We start from the raw sequence: 21,308 nt of genomic DNA, 5'->3' as shown, positions 1-21,308 counted from the left end.
CCAGCATGGTCACTAGGATGATCGTGGGCTAAGCTCAAGAGCTTGGCCCAGTACTTAGTTGGAACAACAAACTGTCTCTGAGGATGCCAGTCTTCCTGGTGTCCACCAGAAAGAGTTTTCTTGTATAAAAGTCCTCTTTCTACAACAAACCTGGATCGATTAGAAGAGCTGAGAGGCGGTGGGTTGCTCCGTGCTACCAACCAAGCTCTTTGGAGGCTTTCATCTGCTTCCTGTTCAGTCTGGAACTGTTCCCTTGATGCTGGAGACATCAGTTCCTCATTGGATTGTGGACCTATGCTTGGTCCCTCTGGAAGCGATATAGGGGATGGGGCTGTTTCCGTTGACTGTGAACCGCTCTCCGCTGGTGCACTATGTCGGGGTTCAGGCTCCGGCTGAGCCTTTTGGGTAGGGTTATCGGCTGCTGACGGTTCAGGTTCGGTGGGGCCCTCTGGTGTGGGGGTTGCAAGTACTGGGTTCAGTGCTGGCAATGGGTCTGGTGCTAGTTTTTCCACCGGTTCCGGTTCTGGGGCTGGCTCTGTCTGGGTCTCTGGGACTGGATCCCCTACTGCGGTTGCAGACATTGGCCTGGGGTCCGGGTCCATCACCTCTGACCGGGTCCTGGTAGAAGTTTCCGGAACAGAGCTGGGGTGACGGCTGGTTTAGCCTGGCTGCGGGTGACCATTCCCACCCTCTTGGCTAGCTTCAAACGATTGGCCAAGTCTTCCCCCAACAGCATGGGGATGGGATAATCATCATAGACTGCAAAAGTCAACGTTCCTGACCAGCCCTTGTATTGGACAGGCAACTTGGCTGTAGGCAAATAGAAAGAGTTGGACTTGAAGGGTTGAATCATCAATTGGATCTCTGGGTTGATTAAATTGGGGTCCACTAAGGAAGCATGGATAGCCGACAATTGTGCTCCGGTGTCCCTCCATGTGGTGACCTTCTTCCTGCCCACACTCACAGTTTCCCTCTGCTCCAAGGGTATCTGGGAGGTATCTGGGCCTGAGGATCTCTGGTGTGATTCCGGTGCAATGAGCTGTAATCTGTTGGGGTTCTTGGGGCAGTTGGCCTTTACATGCCCCAGCTCGTTACATTTAAAACATCGTCCAGCTGATGGGTCACTGGGGCGAGGTGGGTTGCTGGAGAATGATGTGGCGGGATGATAAGGTGTCTGAAGGGTTCCTTGAGGGGTAGTTGGGGCCTTGCCTGCTCCTGGTAGTAGTGTGTGGTCTGAGGTTGTCCCTTCTGGTATCCGCTTCAACTGCGACCAGTTATTATTTCTTTTCTGCCACCTCCACCCGTTTTGCTCCAATCTCCCCCGCCTCGATTACAGTTTTGGGCTTCCCATCTAGGATGTATCTTTCTATTTCCTCAGGAATACCCTCTAAGAACTGCTCCATTTGCATTAGGAAGGGCAAATCTTCTGGAGATTTAACACTTGCTCCTGATATCCAGGCCTCCCAATGTTTCACAATGTGGTAGGCATTTCGGGTAAATGACATGATTGGTTTCCACCTTAGGGCTCTGAACTGCCGACGGGAGTGCTCAGGGTTAGCCCCATTCTGACTCTCGCCTTGGTTTTAAACAGTTCATATTGGTTGATTTGTTCCTTAGGCATTTCAGCCGCCACCTCAGATAAGGGTCCACGGAGCTGCGGCCTCAGGTCTACCATGTATTGGTCTGTAGAGATGCTGTACCCAAGGCAGGTCCTTTCTAAGTTTTCTAAGAAGGCCTCGGTATCATCGCCTTCCTTGTAGGTGGGGGACTTTCTGGTATGGGAAGTGGTACCTGGAGAAGGATTGCTAGGGTTTGTTGGTATATTCTGCTAAGCCTTTGCCTTCTCCATCCCCAGTGCATGCTTCCTCTCTTTTTCCTTCTGCTCCTCCTCCACATGCTTCCTCTCTTTTTCCTTCTCTTCCAGTTCTTTGGCCCTTGCCTCCATAGCTCTCCTGTGGGCAGCCTCTTGGTTCTTTTCTGCTCCATAGCTCTCCTGTGGGTAGCCTCTTGGTTTTTTTCTGCCTCTTTCGCTACCTCCATTTCTCTCCTGTGGACAGCTTCTAGGGCTTTTTCTGCCTCTTTCACTGCCTCCAGTCTGGCTAACTTCAATTTGTGTTGTGTCTTGGTTTCTGTTATCTTTGCCTCTCTGTTTTTAATTAACTTTACACCCGAGAGTTAGAAATAAAACAAACAAACAAACAAACAAAAAACTTGGCTTGTAAAATTTTGCTGTGCTGTAATATGATACCTATATTCTCTGATAGTGATTGTCAGCCTACAGAAAAATCCTAAAAAAAACCCCCCAAAACCAAAAAAAACCAAACAAACTCTAACACCTTTCTCTCCAGGCAAATAGGCAGAAAACCCCTCTAGTTGCTCTTAGGTAAAAAAAAAAAACTTCTTCAGGTCTGTGAAGACTGGTGAATTTCCCTGCAGGAGGTTAACTACCCTGCCTTTAGGTAGAGAAAACTCCAGCTCACAAAAGACAATTCCCTTTTGTCTCTGCTCTGACCCCCAAGCAGAGAAAAAAAACCTCTAACTGCTTTCAGCTTAAAACCTGCTTTCCAGCAGCCCAAAGGAAAAAAAATTCCTTTTCAAATCTGTGCTTCTGGTTCAAAAAAATCTCAAATTGATCTTAAAATGATTTCAAGTTAATCTCACCGCTCTGCCACCATGTCAAGGTTCCTTCCCCACTCTGAACTCTAGGGTACAGATGTGGGGACCTGCATGAAAACCTCCTAAGCTTACTTTTACCAGCTTAGGTCAAAACTACCTGAAAGTACAAACTATTTTACCTTTTCCTTTGGATTTTATCGCTGCCACCACCAAACATCTAACCGGTATATAACTGGGAAAGAGCCTGTTTGGAAACGTCTTTCCCCCCCAAAATCCTCCCAAACCTTACACCCCCTTTCCTGGGGAAGGTTTGATAAAAATCCTCACCAATCTGCATAGGTGAACACAGACCCAAACCCTTGGATCTTAAGAACAATGAAAAAGCATTCAGATTCTTAAAAGAAGAATTTTAATAAAAGAAAAAGTAAAAAGAATCACCTCTGTAAAATCAGGATGGTAAATACCTTACAGGGTAATCAGATTGAAAACATAGAGAATTCCTCTAGGCAAAACCTGAAGTTACAAAAAGACACAACAACAGGAATCTACATTCCATTCAGCACAGCTTATTTCTCAGCCATTTAAAGAAATCAGAATCTAACGCATATCTAGCTAGATTACTTACTAAGTTCTAAGACTCCATTCCTGTTCTGTCCCCAGCAAAAGCATCACACAGACAGAGAGAGCAGCTTTGTTTCTCCCTCTCCTGAGCTTTTCAAAGTATCTTGTCTCCTCATTGGTCATTTTGGTCAGGTGCCAGCGAGGTTATCCTAGCTTCTTAACCCTTTACAGGTGAAAGGGTTTTTCTTCTGGCCAGGAGAGATTTTAAAGGTGTTTACCCTTCCCTTTATATTTATGAAATAAGTCTTACTTCCAAATCTCCCATCCCACCATTTACCATGTTCTTTTAAGGATTGCAAGAAAGATGAAGTCCAATGAACTGTTCTCATTTATGGCAATTGAGAGGCTGGTTATATAGACAACAACATGATGCCTAAAGAGGAATCATGTTAGTGCGGTTTGTCACTCCTCAGAAGAAAGTATTCCCGAGTTTCAGTGGTACACAGAGGCCATAATAACAATAATCCTGAGCTCTTATGTGTTTTTTTCCTCTGTAAGTCTCATAGTGCTTTAGAAAAGGTTCGTATCGTTATCTCAATTTTGCAGATGGGGAACTGAGGTTCTGAGATGTGAAGTGATTTACCTAAGCACAGCAGGTCAGCTGCAGAGCCAGGAATAAAACCCAGGTCTCCTGACTTCCAATCTGGCATCCTATCTACTGGACTATGCTGACTCAGCAGCCAATAGCCACATAGCCATTTTATTCCGTTATAACTGATGTTGTCTAATGTAAAATTAAATCGATGTTACAATGGCTGTCTACAAGGTCCATATTTTGAGCCCCTACACAGTGTTCCCATAAAAAGGGAGACTGGGAGCATTTAACTTTTATTACTGAAAATATTCCTAGCCTGAATAATAACTTAAAATACTAAAATGGCTATGAAAAACAGTCTAGTAATGGAGATTTTTTTTAACAAAATTGATATATTGAAACATGTTTGGGGTTCTTTTGTCAGGGAGAGCGGACTTGTACTGTTGTTTAGAGTAGAGCTTAATACATAAAGGTGTCTAGTGGGATTTTCAAAAGTGCCTAATCAGGTTAGGCATCTAACATCCATTGAAATTATTGCAAGTTATGCATATAACCTGCTTACATGCTATAAAAATTCCCCTGGGCACCTATTTGCATCTTTAGGCACCTTAAAACCTTTGAAGATCTGTCCCTCGAGGGCTCAATGCTGCTCAGGAGGCACTCAATACTTTTGCAGGATCAGACATTGGATCATCATTACTGGAAGAACTGTTCTAAGAATGGTTTTTCCACCAAATGCATCCGATGAAGTGAGCTGTAGCTCACGAAAGCTTATGCTCAAATAAATTTGTTAGTCTCTAAGGTGCCACAAGTACTCCTTTTCTTTGTTTTAAGAATGACAGTAAAAATACTAAGACTTCATAGGTAAAGAAAGATTCAGATAGCAAAATATCTTTCCTCAGGCACAGGTCAAGAAGAACTGGAATTTTCAAGTATGAAGTATGTTAATCTCTGTTTTAAAATCCTGTTCTCGTTGGGTCCCCGCTAAAGGAAAATATTTTATTTCCTTTTCTCATTGTGAAATGATTTCTTCTTACTTCAGTTCTCTTTTCAGTTGAGGGCGTTAAAACCCAGCCTTTACAAGTGTAGAGCTTCTTAAAAATTTAAGTAAAAGGGTTTTTTTTTAATGAAACAAATGGTTAGTAGTGAGTTAAAATCTGCCTTACAAACAAAATGGAAGAAAATGTCCCTTTTTAGGTCTGGAATGTAAGCAGTTATACAATTTCAGTATCTGGAATGCCTCAGGATTTACAAGCAAGCTTGCTTCAGCGAGTGCATTATTAGATTATTTACAAGACTAAGGTTTTTAATGCTTGATTATTTTTTTGTACTATTGAATTTTTGTGTAATTTTTTAAAATATTAGAAAGTATAGAGATATAATATAAAATAATTTGGATTTATACTTCACTTTTTCAAAGCATTGTGAGGAGTTTTAGCTGTGTGAATAATTAAAGTTAACAGAAGTCTCATGTTTAAAGCTTCATGTAATTCCTCTAAAAGATTACTTTTTGGAGTTTCGGTTTTAAAGTGCAAGTCTACTCTAAAAATGACTATGTAAAATTAGCAGATTAGGTTTCCATGTTTATTGCAATTAAATACTCCATATCAACTTTGCTCCATTTTCAAGTGAAAAGATAGTTTTGCTAACTGTTGCCTCTGAAAACTCAATCTGGAATGGAAAAAACAAGCTGAATTTTTTTCCTTTTCATGAAATATTGTAAGTAAATAAAGAAAGAATTATGGAATTCCTGAGTTCTGACCTCAGCTTTGACTGTGACAGCATCTGTTGCTTTAGGCAAATCACCTATCTTCTCTGTCTCAGTTCCTCCAGCAGTAAAATGGAGATAATTATGGGAATAATTATGGGATAATACTTTCCTAAATACTTCATTGTGGTATTGTGAAAATACATTAACTTATTATTTGTAAAGTGTTTTGACAATTAAAAGTACTGTGTAAGTGCTATTCTTATGTAAGTGTAGTGTAGTGACAATTGCTTTCTGTGTCAGTATTAACTTGCTGCATTTATACAAGCTTAGGACCTGAACCTACAAAGAATTTACCTTTAAGCACATGAGTAGTTCTGTTGACTTCAAAGTTCCATTGACTTCAATGGTGCTAATTGCACGCTTGAAGTGGCTTGCTAGATTGGGACTTTTGAGAGCAGACTGATTATGTGTTCACCCAGACACCAGATTATCCATAAAAGTGCATTGGTTTAAAAAGAACAGTATACTTTTATAAATGTGGTTTCTTACTTGTTGAATAATGATTAACCATGTGGCAATCTGAGTGGCTGGTATAATTTCTGGGATAATATTTTTAAAGGCTGCAATGTGAAAACAAATTATATATTTTATATTTTAAAGGCCATGGAAATTGGACAATTTTGCCACTCTTAAGTTTATGCTATGTTATACATGTATTTTACATTAGTAGACATTTAATAGTGTAAAACATATTACAAATACAGCAGAAGATACATTTGAATTTATACCACACAAGGAAGACATATTTTCAAAAAATCAGACTTGAACAAACTCAGAGAACTGGTATGTAGGGTCCCATGGGAAGAAAATCTAAGGAAAAAGGGAAAAGTTCAGGAGAGCTGGCAGTTTCTCAGAGTCAGTATTAAAGGCACAGCAGGAAACTATCTCACGGTGAAGAACAGAGAGGCAATACTGCTGCATTGGGAGCTCTTTAATGACCTAAAAAATCAAAAAGGAATCCTACAAAAAGTGAAAACATGGACAAACTGCTAATGATAAGTATAAAAGAATAGTGCAAGCAGTGTAGGGATAAAATCAGAAAGGGTAAGGCACAAAATGAGTTACACCTAAGCAAGAGACATAAAAGGCAACAAAAAGAGATTCTGTAAACTCATTAGGAGCAAGAGAAAGTCAAAGGGAAGTGTAGATCCACTACTTAGCGGGGAAGGAGAGCTTACAATGGATGACACCAAGAAAGCTGAGGGGTTTAATGCCTATTTTAGTTCAGTTTTCCCTAAAAAGGTTAATTGTAACCAGATGTGTAACACAATATTAACAACAAAGTGGAAAGAACACAAGCCAGAATAGGGAAAGAACAGGTTAAAAATATTTAAATATGTTAGATGTCTTCAAGTGGGCAGGTCATGACAAAATTCACCCTTCAGTGAATCTTAAGGATCTAGATGTAGCAATCTCTGAACAATTAGTGATTATCTTCAAGAACCCATGGAGGAGAGGTGAGGCCTCAGAGTACTGGAGAAGGGCTAACACAGTACAGTTTAAAAGGGGGAACAAAAAAGATCCCAAGGAATAAAAGACCAACCAGCCTAACTTTGATATCTGGAAAGATATTGGAACAAATTAACACTTAATCAATTTGTATTGTTGCCTGATATTTAGATTATGTATTAATTATATTGATTACTTAAGAATCCCCAGTTATCACTTTGAGGGTTGACAGGTTCTTGTCCCTAGATCAGGCCCAGTATTATTTAAATTATTATATAGTTGGAAACCCTGATGTGCACAGTTGCAACATTCACACTATAAGAACACTTTTCTATTTACAAATATAGTTTATTAATACATTTAGTACAGTCACAAACACCCCAACTTAGATAGAGCTACTACAGAATGTCCATCTGCACATCCATATACTCACACCATCCCTTGTAGAACAACCTGAAATGTTAGCCATCATCTTCCCCATCACCATCACATCAAAGCAGAATATAATGCAAAGCAGTGAATATAATAAAGGCAAGCTAGCTCACTGGGCTACAGGATGCATCTAGAGGATCATAGGATGATAAATAACAGCCAACATGTCCAGAACAAATCATGCCAAAACAAGCTAATTTCCGGTTTTTATTACTGACCTAGTGGCTAGTGGGGAAACAGTAGATGTGATTTGTCTTGATTTTAATAAGCAAACTAGGGAAATATAATCTAGATGAAATTATAATAAAGTGGGTGCACTATTGGTTGAAAAACCGTACTCAAAGAGTCATTTCAATGGTTCATTGTCAAACTGGGGGGATGTATCTAGTAGGGACCTGCTGAGGTCTGTCCTGGGTTTCATACTATTCAACATTTTCATTATTGACTTAATTAATGGAGTGGAGAATATGCTTATAAAATTTGTGGATGACATCACACTGAAAGAAGTTGAAAGCATTTTGAAGGGCAGGATTGGAATTCACAATGATCTTGACAAATTGAAGAATTCGTCTGAAATCAACAAGATGAAATTCAATATAGACAATTGCAAAGTACTACACTTGGAAAGGAAAAATCAAATGCACAATTACAAAATGGGGTATAACTGGCAAGGCAGTACTACTGGGAGTTACAGTGGATCACAAATTGAATATGAGTCAACAGTGTGATGCAATTGCGAAAAAGGCAAATTTAATTCTGGGATATATTAACAGCATACTCATACTTTCAGTGCCTGGTGAGATGACAATATTGACACCAGTTAGTTCCCACTTTTTGCTCTGTTTTTCTCTGTTTAAGACCAGTCTTACTCAAACTTTGCCATCCCTTCCCCTCCCTTACATATAGAGTTCCTGCTGCCAGTAGGAGTGCGGTGCAGTCTGGAACAATTGTCTTGGAATTAGTTGTGCACCAGGTAGTAGTTCTAGGTGTTTGTGTAATAACAAGTAGGTAGCCATATTTAGTTGCGTGTTGGTAGTCAGCTTGGATTCTTAGTTCAGTTCAGCAGTAAAGCACTGAACTATAGATAGGTACATTTACTAGAACTGCACTTAATTTATATTGAAAAGGTGCCAGAAGTGGGAGTGGAAGAATAGATGGCAAGGGAAGAAGCTGGATTGACAGAAGGGTTTGCACCCCAATTGTATACAATACAATTGTATACTGGGATTGATGGGAGGATTGTCTTCAAAAATATTTGAAAAAGAGTAAATTGAAAATATTTTAATACCAAAAGAAATCTGACAACTATTCCTTTTTCTTTTCCTTAGTCTTTCTATCCTTACATTTTTAGGGTCTTCTTACCTTTGGTTTTGTCTGTTTAGGCTAATTACCTCTGCCACTTTCTAAGATCCAAACTCATTTTTCAGGTTTCAGACTGGTGAGAGGTATATTTTCTTGTGGGGTGGATTTTCAGAATCAGATCCTTAGGTACTTACATAATATAGAATGGAAGTTAGGAGACAGTGTAAAGTTCCCAATTATGCTGCCCTGATCTTTGTGCTTCACTGTGCATGCTTTCCACTATGCACTGGGTTAGAGCAATCTAAGGACTGCTCTAAGTTACACTGGCTTGTAAAGGCCATAAGGAGCTGAAGACCAAACCCAGGAGAAAGACATAACAGTGATTTCCTAGTCATGGCCCCTTTTCAGTAACCACACTGCTCTTCTCTGCTAAGTTGACAGCAAGGAGAGCAGTGCAGAATATAAGGCCTTGCGCTGGCTCTATGCTGCCACAGGATCACCCTTGCAATTGGGGTGATCCTCCCTGAACCACTTACTCAGCTTTTGCATCCAAAGTATGACAGCAGGGCAGCACAAAGTGACCACAGCCCACCTGAGGATCTGATCCTTTATTATCCCTCTTATTCCTCCATTTCTGTTTTATTGTTCTTTTCCTCTTCCATTTTATCAATCTTCTATTTTTTCTGGTTGTATCTGTTAACCCTTGTCTCTTTATTTTATTTATTTCTTCTCTACTCTCCCATAATCTCTGCCTTTGTTTCCCCTCTTTATTGTTGTTTTCTTCTTCCACCTGTGTAGACTCTTTCCTTCCCTTTATACCTGGACTAGCTCTCTCCCTTCCTTCCTCATAACAATGGTGTATTTCCCTTCCCTTTTCTTTGCACAAACTATCACTTTTTTCACCCATTATCTCTGGCTTATATCCTATCTGTGATTCCCTGTTGTCACTCCCATATATGACACCTTTCAGACAGTTTCTATTCTGCTGAGCTCTTTTGAAACACTAAAACATTTTCAGTTACGATAGCTCCACCTAGGGAGGCAACACAGCACTTCTGTCTACTGCAGAACCAATTCAACACAGCATATGAGGATGCATCAGAGAGTCTGACAGAGTAATTTGGATGATAGGTACAAATGTCACCTCATAAATTTTGGCATCCTGGTAACCCAGCATAGACTTTTTTTTAACCTCACCAAGTTTCCATACATCATATATGTGCACCACTACAGAGAACAAAGTACTTAGCATGTGTTATCACTGACCCTTGATTAAAGGTTGGTTCGAAAAGTCTATTTTATACTGTAAAATAAAAATACTAACTTAGATGACTTATTCTGGTAAATTAGTTTTAAATAGTCTAATTTTTTCTTTAGTAGATGGTTTGATAGTTTTGGCTCTTATTGCTAAAGTACAAATGAATTTGAAATAATGTGTTTTATAAAGCACTTGAACTTGGACAGAATTGAGAACTTCATGGGATGCTCTCTACACATTAATGTCAGGAAAATATTAGAAATAGTACATAAATATATATTATAGCCGTTGGAACACATCCAATTCTATTCTTGTAGTGGAAAAGACAGGAAAGATTTTAAAGTACATGAGCACTAATATTGCAGAAAATTGTTTAAAGTAAGTTGATTTCAAACAACAGAGGACTGGATCTCTCCACACAGTAAACCTTGTGGGACAGAGCTAAGGGAAAATAAACTCTGTAAGGATCACCTTGAGTAGTTTGTCTTTAATCATTCCATCTGGAGGGATGAGGTTTTTGTGCACCTCAGAGAAGTCTATAGACCAGTGGTTCTCAACTTGCGGCCCACGGGCCACTTGTGACCCAATCAGCACAGAGCTGTAGCCCATGTGACATCCTCAGGGCCATAAAGGTAATATTGGATGTAGTCCACAGATGCAGCCCACAATGGTAAATAGGTTGAGAACCACTGCTGTAGACCCAAATCCCAAGGGATCTACAGAAACCCATATAGTTCTGCACTGGCTCTGTAGGCTTGGTAAATCTCTTCCCCCTCCCCTCCCCATGCACGCAGTCTTGTAGCACGGCAGCCTACAGAGCCACAATAGCAGAGAAACACATTGGCCTCGGTTGTCCCTCAGAACTGCACTTAAAGGTGGATCCCACAGACAGGGATCCACATGAGAATTAATGCAGCCCAAACTATTAACTTTCCCACGTGATTTCTGTAGAACTGGTGAGGGGACAGCGTGCATCTCCCAGGCTCCACCTACGCCTAACACTAGTCCAATCACAAGGCGGGGGGAAAGATATCCGTGAAGATCTTGGGGGCACAATCTGGCCCAGAATAGTTAATTATTAGTCAGTGATTTAAAATCTTTTTAAAATGTAACTGCAATTATAGTGTTAATTTTAAAATCTAATTTTATTTGATAAGAAAAGCAAATCTAATAACTGAGAATTTATAATCTGTCTCTTCCAAAAGTATGAGTATGAAATTACTTATGGGTCCATATGTTTAAAAGAGCTCATCTCCTATTTAGGCACCTAAATGGCATGGCCAGATTTTCAAAAGTTCACGTATCCAGTGGTTCTGATTGAGAACCATGGCTGTGAGTATGGAGTCACACGCTGCTTCATTCTACAGCAACCCCACATGCCGAATTCCCTTAAAATCAAACAGGTAGGCTAGTCCATATAGAAAAATGACATTTCACCTCTCAATGCCAATAATATTTATCATTTTATAATACTTTTTCTATTCAGACATTTAACAAACTTTGGACTAGGTAGTTTCCCCCCACAGATAAAGGTGATGATCCGTGTGTGAATGATCCTCTGTGCATGGATCAAAGGGAGTATGATCTGGCTTGTTAATTACACTGCAATTTTAAATGTTATTGTTTTATCTTGATCATCTTTCCTTAAAAGCTGGCAGTCTTCTTTGCAACATGAGCATAGATATTCAGCCTCTTCTGATCCTTGATCATATACAGACAGTTCAAGATGTCACAATGTCAGCCCAATAGGCAAGGCAAATATCAAAATTGCAAATAAAAATTATCAACAACGTTTAAGAAACATTTGATCTTACTGCTCTCTGTTTGAATTACCTAATCATAAAATCTTTAGAAAAGCCAACTCTGATTCTGGATTTAATTTTAAGCATGTTGGCGTATGGTTGCATTTTAAATCCAGCTTCAGTAGAGTAGCTAAACACAAACAATGTTAGTGGGTTTCATTTTTTGCTTTCAAAATGTGAACTAACCTAGGCCAGTTCTATTCTAGAAACTTTTGCCAGTACGGTAATCTTGATTAAGGATGTGATTTTTTTAAAAAACATTTCTATACTGGCAAAAGCCCTCCTGTAGATGCACATACGAGAGTCTGTAGTAGAAAATTGAGCTTTTAACTCCATTGGAAACTGCTTTGAATCTATCTGAGGTTAACAGTGATTGTCTAACAGTTGCTTTTTAGTGTAATTATTTGGTGATCTCTGTCCATTTCCTATAGCAGACAAGTACTCATATAATATTAACTGGCAAATTTGTTGCCAGTCTGAAGAGCGAGGGCAAGAATTAAAGTAGAGACGCTGAACTATTCATGTGGCAATAGTTATTGAACTATTTACATCTGTGGATAGAGGATTTAAATCTCTAGTGTCATGAGGTTTCATTGTTATTGGCTAGACTTTCTGGACCATTACCCCAGCTGGTGTAAATTGGTGTAGCTCCATAGAACTCAGTGCTGATTTATACCAACCGAGGATGTAGCCCAATATGTATCAGAGCTACAACTTTACTATATCTGCTGTAACTCTGGGAATGCTATTAAACTTAATTGGCAGGAGTATGTGGCAAAAGATTTTTTTTACATTTTTGGGTTGTTCCCTGTGAGACTTCATTTGTAAGAATTGCTGCAGGCTGTCATTTTTGTCTGCCATCCAGTGCATGTTGGCAAGAGTCTTGTGTACTAGACTGTGTGTCTGGTCATAGAAAAAAACCAGTGCAGCTCAGCCAGACCATTTTGTTATTCCTTTGGAATTAAAAGCATATGAAACAGATGCAGCTTAATAAGTTTTTTTATAAATAACATCAACTTAAATAACTTAGAACAATAAAGTTCAAATATAACTTAAAGTTTAATGCTGTAACAACAGAAAAAGCATGAATAACGGTGGAAAAACAATATTAAAAGCCATATGCCCTAACAGGAATTATACAAAAGATAGGTTATGTTACATAAAAAACCTTAAGATGTCTGAATTTTTACTTCGTCGTTATATAAAATGTTATTTTGTGGAAAGTGAGATGAAGTACATTTTTATTTATTCCCTATTCCTATTAGTTTACATACACTATTTTGAAACATCTTTTAGAGCAGCATTAGGTATTTGTTCTTGTAAATACATTTGACATTTTGTAGTGGTGCAACCTTAATTTTCCAAACAAGCTTTTTTATCTCAATAAGACAGTAACAAATTTATAAGATTTAAGGGTTTTTTCTGATCCTAGTTTATGTATAGTTTATTAGTTTCTCTGGGAACTATTTAAAATACTGCTCAATCTCCACATTTAGTATTGATAATCTGACAAATCATTCCAGCAGCCTTAAAGTCTGACATATTTTACATAACATTATCATCTGCTTTATTATTATTATAGCAGCCATGTTTAATAAGCAGATAGGTTTTTAAATAAAATATCATCAGATAATCAAGTCATGACTTACTCTTAAGGGTAAATTAATTTAAGAAACTACCCAGTTACTATTACTAACATAATGATTGTACAACTCTTTACAATTTTTTACAACTTTTAGTTACTAAATCTGATTTTGTGTATATTTTCAAATCTTTTTAATGAAGTCTCTTTAAAATAAACATAAATGCGCAAGTCCAGCTTGTTCAGTTTTTCAGTAGTATTCCAGCCTCTCTTGATTACTTGTTCAGTCTCTTTAAAAATAATCTTCCTGCTGGAACTAGTTCTCTGTAGATCATATATGATTAGGATATTGCCAAAGGAAGAAAGTGGGATGCTTTGTGTTCTTTCTTTGTTTTTTTACCTTTCATAGGGACACCTTTGTGGTTTAATGTCACAAACATCTCTTTCCCTTTGTTTGTCCAGTTTGCTGAAGCATAAGTATTGTAATGGTTTTCTTCAATCAGTTCTCGGAAGTTGCAGTCCTCGTTGCATACTTTCTGTTAAGAGTGAATGATAGCATAGCATAAATTAGCACTTTTGTTCTTTAAATACATAATTGGGGTGGAGAAGCTGGCGGAAGAACATATACCATATAATAAATATCATTTGTTATTAAAATACTCAATAAATTACTTAGGTCTCTTAAGTCTTAACTAACATATTTTTTGTTTTAGCTTTGAATATCCTCCCTTAGCAGCTGAAATATTTAATAAGAGGAGGACTTTTACTAAAACAAGATTAGGGATCTAATCCTTAGCTTTTATAACCAGGCATAAGAACCACCAATGCCATTGGATAAAGATGCAATACATTTTCACTTACTAGCAGTAATTTACACAAACTGCACAGATGTTATGTAAAAATCAGCAGAAAATGTACAAAAGTGTATATTTTCATAGTATAAGTTCTTTGCAGTATTATCAGTACCTTTCCATAGAGTTTTCCAGACTTGTTCATTGCTAGAAAGTATTCACTTTCCACACCTTTAATTGCCACTACTCCAACTGCCACTGTTCTTATTTCCAGAATACCTGCAAAGAAACAAATTGAGGTCTGTAAACTTTTCATTTGCTTCTACAGTCGAACCAAAGAGGATTGTTTGTTTTAATGATTCTACAATACTTCTGGTTTTATTTAAAATCCTAAACTGGTGAGAGTGGTTATTAAAATAAAAAGTTAATGTTGTTACACATATGGAGTGCAGACTAGGTCATGGTTTTCTCTTTAAAAAATCTCCTGTATATGTATACTCACACCCACTCACAGCTAACTCTGCATGTCAGTTTTTAGTGCTATGTTTCCCACTCACCATATTATTCTAAACTGTACTTGCATTTTTTAAGAATCAGACTGTTTTCTTAAAATTTCTCTGGTTCAGGTTTCCAGTTGAAAGAAATATACATGGTTTAGCCAAGATTCACAGAATTTTTAAAGACCACATTTAAAAGATTTGTGAGAATTTTACCGGTGTTACCTCCTTGAAGAAGCATAAACCTTAGAACTTGCAAATGATGGAAAACAGACCACAGTGTCTTAAAGAAGATAAAGTACCTGCTTGACCTTTACAGGCTTTGAAAACTGACAGGAACTGAAAAGATATCTGCATTTGAAGATAAATAATCAAAAGCTACTATCAAAACTTTGTTATTCAAATATCTTTAACCCAGAAAATTTGGAGTTGTCTTAATTTTGTGTTGACTGATAGATGCTATAACAAATATCCATAGTTACTAGTGTAACACAAAATACTCTTTGTTGATCAAAAATATGGGATTCAGAGTACACTGTGTAGTTTCCAAATTTAAGCATTTTAATAGTTTAAAGAATATAGTACTTTTGAGTTTGGGCCACACCTTTTCTGATATGAGGCCATCCTCAGAACAGTTGCTATCTAACTTCCTCTTGTGATTTTCTTTCTACAGAAGGGTCTTTCTAGCTCAGCCAATTCCATTCAGAATTCAGTACCTAACCAAAATGTGCTGGGCAAGAGAGAGAAAGGATTAAGGGTATAACCTTACATTTTTGACAGGCAGCATTTTACACAAGTTAACCACCTCTTTCCCAAAGATCATTCTTGATTGATGGTACAGCATCCTCATTCCTATCCACTTATGTATAAGAACTGTGCAGTGGCAGTATTATCTATCATCACTACAGTAATTCAGGAGTGTTAATGTCACATTGTCCTCACCATAGTGTGAGTTTTTCACCTGAAGGATGCAGACCTCCCTCCCAAGGCAGACTTCCATTTAATTTTATCTTTGTTTACAAATTTATGCTCAATTTTTGTGAAGTGGGGGGAGAGGGGGAATGTGTGGGCTGTGGTTGTGGTTTTTGATTTGTTAGGTTTTTAAAATCTGGTGTCATTCTGCTACTTTATCTCTCTGTTATATGCCCTTTTCTACACTCTTTTGCCCTTCTACTCTTTACTCTTCCTTTTTGCTTCTTTAGTCTGTTGCTTGCTACCCACTCTGCTTCCATGCCATCCCCGGCCTGTACACTTTCTTCCTTTTGTTTTTCCTACCACCAGATCTAATGCCTCTTCCCTTACTCTGTGCTCCTCTGTTCTTTTATCTGTTCTCTGATACTTCTCTACTCCATTGTAGAATCTACCAAACTTCAAGTAAAATTTTCAAGTTTTTAACAAGTTTCACTCTGTGTGCAAGCATTGCAAAAAGGATTTGAGCCAAACAACTTCAAAGTGAAGCTCACCAAAAATTGTATTAACTTTCACTTTAAAGTTCATGGTTTTGAAACTCCAGTGGAGTATTCAAAGCAGATGATTGGCCTGCATCTAGCCAATCAAATATATGTTTGACATTTCTTATCTGTGTGGAAAGAAAATGAATTAAGGATTTATAATGACTTCGCAGAACAGAGTAGACATGCCTGAGTAAACTGCTATTGATGGCTAAGATAGTGTACCTGTTGAAAAGCAGAGAGGTGGGTGGGCACAAGCCTGACTATGTCTGAAGACCCCTCCCCCAGCCTAAAGGGAGGAGCTACTGAACCCAGGATTCAAATAATTACAGGGGACAATTGATGAATAACAGGGTCAAGAGTGAGGGTCATAGGTACAAAACCAGGGATCCATAGGCTGTCAAAAAGCAACATATAGTGGTAAATAATATTACTTTTAAAAGGGAAGATGCTAAAATCTGTATTCTAAGAAAATGATACTGTATTAAACTTAGAATTTCTGAATTTGTAATTTTTAGCCCATTATTTCTTAATTTAGTGATGAAATTCACCATTATATTGATTTTTTTTGACACATGCCAAACTCATACTTGTATGCTGTCTGGCAACCTTCAAGTAAATTGGGGTATGCTGTTCTCTTGCTTGGAATGCTGAGAGAATAGTCAAAGAATCAGGAATCAGAATTATATGACCAAACAAATAATCATAATATCTCTAAATCCTACCCTGGAATGTGTGTGCATGACTCCCATTGAAGTCACTGGGACTTGCATTCAGGTATCCAAGGTCAGAATTTGGCATTACTGGTTTGGTTCCTGAATTATGTATAGTTATTGGAGATGCTGAGCCATTTTATACAGCCTACCTTGCCGAAATTGAAGGACTTTGTTGAATAAAACCCTAGCTATTATAATTATACCCTATAAATGAGTAAAAAGATAGTGTCAGTTGCAGATTAGTTATATTAATAAATTATGTGGTTTTGCTTCTTATTTCCTGAAAATCCTCTTTTAGTAAATAAAATTCAATACATTTACTATGCTTGAGGAAAAAAAGATAAATTAGGGTTCTTATTTTAAAAATATATTAAGCACTCTTTCGCTTATTATTACATGGCTCTCATAGTTTATATAATAAATAATTAGGATACTATCTCAGAAATCTTTTACCCTCTGATCCACAGAGACTGTGGAATGCCAGGGACATTGTTAAGTCTTTGAATGTTACTTTTTTGAAGATGTTCTGCTCCTGTGCAGTGGTGTCCTAGACTGTAGACTTTACCTGCACTATCTACTCTTACATCACAAGGTGCTGGGAAGAATAAAGTATCTTTATTGCCAGTAGAAGTCTGCAATAAGTGATTTCCGCAAAACCACAGAGGGCGTTAGTGTAAGCGTAGGACTGGATCTCAGGAGTTCCTGATTCTCAGTCCCATGCTCAGAACATGCCTCCCTCTCAAGATTAACTCACATATAATGTAACAGAGTGCTGTCTCTTTAAGAGCCAGGAGGGCAAGAAGTAGTCAGCCCTGTTCTGGATGGAAGTCCAGCAGGTTGGTGCTGGTAATCAGCTGACCCAGTTGGACAGCATCTAGTGATTGGGTCTGATTCCAGACTGCATGATATACATGAAGGCCCAAGGTGCATGAAGGAGCCTGCAACCAAAAGAGAGCTGAGAGTAGTACACTCTCCTGTGACTGAAACAGAAGTCTGTAAGAGGACAAGCAGGCCCTATCTATGGCTACAGGAGGCTAGAGGGCCCCCACAATCTCAGCTGAGAAAAGGACTATAGCTTTTGTTGTTGTTTCATGTTTCCTTTTGCTAGATATTGCCTGTTGTAAGAGTACATCTACATGTAACTGGGAGTGTGCTTCCCATGAGTAGACAGACATGTTAGCTCTGGTCAACCTAGCATACGAAAAGCAGCAGAGTAGCCAGGAGTAGCACAGGCAGGGGCTTGTACTATCTGCCCGAGTACACAGCCAGGATGGCCAGGCAGGTTTGTGTTCGGCTGGCTAGCCCAAGCTGCTGCCTGTGCTACCCCTGGTTACGCTGCTACCTTTAGCCCACTAGATTTAGCAGAGCTAGCATTTGTCTGTCTACATGAGCTGGGAAGCTCTCTCCCAGCAGCAGTATAGAGGTACCCTTAGTCAAACAATGCATGATACTACATACCAATCATCTGGTGGATACAGTGCTTAATTTGTGCCACGGCTGAGCCCTGACATCTCTAGGCTTGGCAGTTCATAGCTCTGGGCTTGCTGCATCAGTTATGAATGTAAAAAAATTGCTTGAGCTATGGCACCTCTTTCATTACAAATTAAGCACTGGATGGATGATGGTGTGTGTCATTGGTGTTACAAGAATTACATAATGAGCAAATACTCAACTGTGAGTTGCAGTAGACTGAGTGCTTAATCCGGGGTAATATATCCACAGAAAACTGAACTAGTCCACAGAAAAACTGGCAAACTCCCCCAATCCTTCTACTTCCCCGTAAAACAAACACACACTCTTGCAGTGAGCAAAAATCAGATGTCACAAAAAATCTACTGCCAACTAGGAAAAAGAAAACCATACTGCATTGCTATATCATCAGATCTCTCTCTATGAGGGGAGAACAATCATGGGTGTGTCATTTAAAGAATAATTAGGATAAACCAGAAAAAACTTTACAAACATTTTACCATTAGCATTTCAATTGCCCTCACCACACATTAAATAACCAATCTTTGTTTGGTTTGACAAAGAAGGTGAGTTACCCCCCCCCCCTTTAATTCCACCTGCTCACAGGAAAGGGGTCATTGCCCTTTTAAAGCCCTCCCCTGCCTCCAAGATTATCTGTTCCACATAAAAAATAGAGAGAAGTCAGCCAGACCAGGTCAGCAGACATCTTGTTATCTCTCCCACAGGTGACTGGATGGGGTCCAGACCTCTTTTACCTGGAGCAGGTGAGCAGCACTCAGCCTCCCACTCACATAAGTAGTTAAAATACAGGTTTTCTCATGATCTGTTGCAGTCATTACCCTAGATACTTCTTTTTCAAGGGAACTGGGAAGAAATTTTTCTCTCACCACCAGATTGGGGTAGGCAAGATGTGGCTTTGGTTGTTTTGCTTTGGGTTTTTTTGGGGTGGGGGAAGGGTGGCCTTCCCTACTGCAGGTTAGTGGCCTATTAGGTTAGGAAAGGGCCATTAGGCTATACTGTTGCAATTCATTATGTAAGCTTGTGGCAAATATCCTGTGCATGTATTCTGCAGGGAATGGACATGGTGATCAGATAAAATGGACTGGTAAAGGATTTAAAGGAGGTATTCTTTAAAGGATCAGAGAAAGGGGGGTTGGGGCTCCTACAACTGGTATGGTGAGGAGTCAACCCCCACCACTCCTTTATAGCCCCCTTTACCCCATACAAGGGGAGAGCAGTGGATTGGCTGGGATCTGGCTATGAGTAAGGGGGAAGGCCGATGTCAGCCCCAAAAGTATTTCGTAAGAATTATGGAATTACCTGCATTGTAAAATTTTATCTGATGGTTAGTCCCTGATATTTAAGAGTAGAATTGTGGTCTAATTAAAGCACATCCAGTGTCTCCTGTCCTCCTACTGTAGCTGGATATTGCCTGGATGGTTCAACATGGCCCATTAGGGTGTGAAACTGTGGTGGCCTCAAATGTTTTTGGATATTTTAAGGTCCTGGACAGTAGCTCAAAAGACACAGTATAGCTCTGTAAAAACGAAAACTATCCTTTGAAAATCAAGAAGGGTAGCAGTGCTATACCACATAAAATAAGCTGCTCATTATTTTCTTGAAGTCAAACAATTTAAAAATAATCTAAGATGTTTTTCTCTTTTTCAACAAATAGTACCTTAAAGCCTCCAGTCAGGAAATCATGTCCATGTACAAGAAAACAAACACCTTTCTCTCTCTAAAATGTTGCCATATTTCTTTTCAATATGGATAGCTCAAAAATGGCAGAATTTGACATGGAAACACTCCTCATTGAAGAGTAGCATATATCCACGACTAAGTTAAAACAAGACTGGTTGAAAAATGAACAGAATTGTGAATGTTTGAAAATGTCATATTCAGCATTTGAAGAACAGATTTTTAGTCACGGTGAAATTCTGATAATGAGCACATACCCTGAGTGTCAGCCATATGCGAGTGGCCCTGAAGGAGCAGATTCCTTGGCTGTCTCTAGGTATCTGGACTGCAACTTCAGCGTGTCCAATAAAGCAAGATTTGGGCTGGAGTAGCGTGGCCACAGCTCCTCCCTGATATGTATGTGTATATGGCAGTGGAATTATGTAGTAGATGGACCATCTGGACAATGGCTTATACCGAGCAGGTCTTTCCTCTTGCCTTTTGTCATAAATCTAAGAATCTGCAGTTATAGAGATACAGTGGCCCTTTTTGAATTCTTTGAAAGATGTTCATGCTTCAGTTGTATTTTATTAGTGGGGCTGGGCAGAAAACAAGAAATATGTTTACCAGAAAAATACAAAATTTTGTTTCGGTCTGATAGAACAAAACCAAGAATTATAAATGTTTCATGAAAAAATGAGAAAGAGAGCCCCAGAATAGCCAAGTGGTGAGGGCACTCCCCTGGAATGTGGAGACCCAGATTAAAGTTGTTGCTCCAAACCAGACAGAACAGGGATTTGAATCTGGGTCTCCCACATCTAACATGAGGGCCCTATCCACTGGGCTGTTGGCTATTTCTGCAGTGCAGTAGTCTGTCTGTCTCTCTCTCTCTCTCTCGTTTTTTCCATCCTTGACCTGAGAAGCCTTTCCTGATAAGTGTTGTTGAGACCAATACTGTTCTGCAAAAGGTTTAGGTTTCAACAAATTGTAAAGTTCTATTTAAAAAAAATGTTTTGGTGAAATATTCCTGACCAACTCTAGTTATTAATAATTCAGTTATGACTGGTGTTATGCTACTACATGCTTTCCTAAGGAAACTAGGAGACATCAGTCAACCAGGTTTCTGAGTGGAATATTTCTTATCCTGTTTTTCTTATTTCATTTTTCCCTACCCCTTTCTCTTTCCTTTTTCTTTCTTCAATAAGGATGATAATATGGAACATATGCATGAAGGCAGTATGGCTGATGGAAATGAGTATCTAGAAATGCCAATTTCCACATCTGAAGTGGAAGAAAACCTTTAAAGTGCTTAATGCGCTCAAATCATGGGGACTGGAT

At 38.8% G+C, this 21,308-nt stretch overlaps 2 protein-coding genes across 5 annotated transcripts in view; one reads left to right on the top strand and one right to left on the bottom strand.

Annotated features, from left to right (window-relative positions):
• The window catches only part of LOC119862621 (protein FAM227B), a 58,847-nt gene extending 39,627 nt beyond the window's left edge, over positions 1–19,220 (top strand). For both annotated transcript variants that reach the window (XM_043494620.1, XM_043494622.1), the window contains one exon: positions 19,019–19,220. In XM_043494620.1, the coding sequence (XP_043350555.1) occupies positions 19,019–19,092 (74 nt within the window). In that variant the 3' untranslated portion in view covers positions 19,093–19,220. The remainder of the gene's footprint in view (positions 1–19,018) is intronic.
• Positions 7,336–21,308, bottom strand: part of FGF7 (fibroblast growth factor 7) — a 62,276-nt gene continuing 48,303 nt past the window's right edge. For all 3 annotated transcript variants that reach the window (XM_043494627.1, XM_038419613.2, XM_038419614.2), the window contains exons 3-4: positions 14,335–14,438; positions 7,336–13,904 (exon numbers count right to left, since the gene is read on the bottom strand). In XM_043494627.1, coding sequence (XP_043350562.1) covers positions 13,710–13,904; positions 14,335–14,438 — 299 coding nt within the window. In that variant the 3' untranslated portion in view covers positions 7,336–13,709. The remainder of the gene's footprint in view (positions 13,905–14,334; positions 14,439–21,308) is intronic.

The sequence above is a fragment of the Dermochelys coriacea genome, chromosome 10, assembly GCF_009764565.3.
Source record: "Dermochelys coriacea isolate rDerCor1 chromosome 10, rDerCor1.pri.v4, whole genome shotgun sequence".
In the NCBI taxonomy this organism is placed as follows: domain Eukaryota; kingdom Metazoa; phylum Chordata; order Testudines; family Dermochelyidae; genus Dermochelys; species Dermochelys coriacea.
Note: the sequence above shows the minus strand (reverse complement) of the source record. Positions and strands in the feature narration are given on the sequence as shown.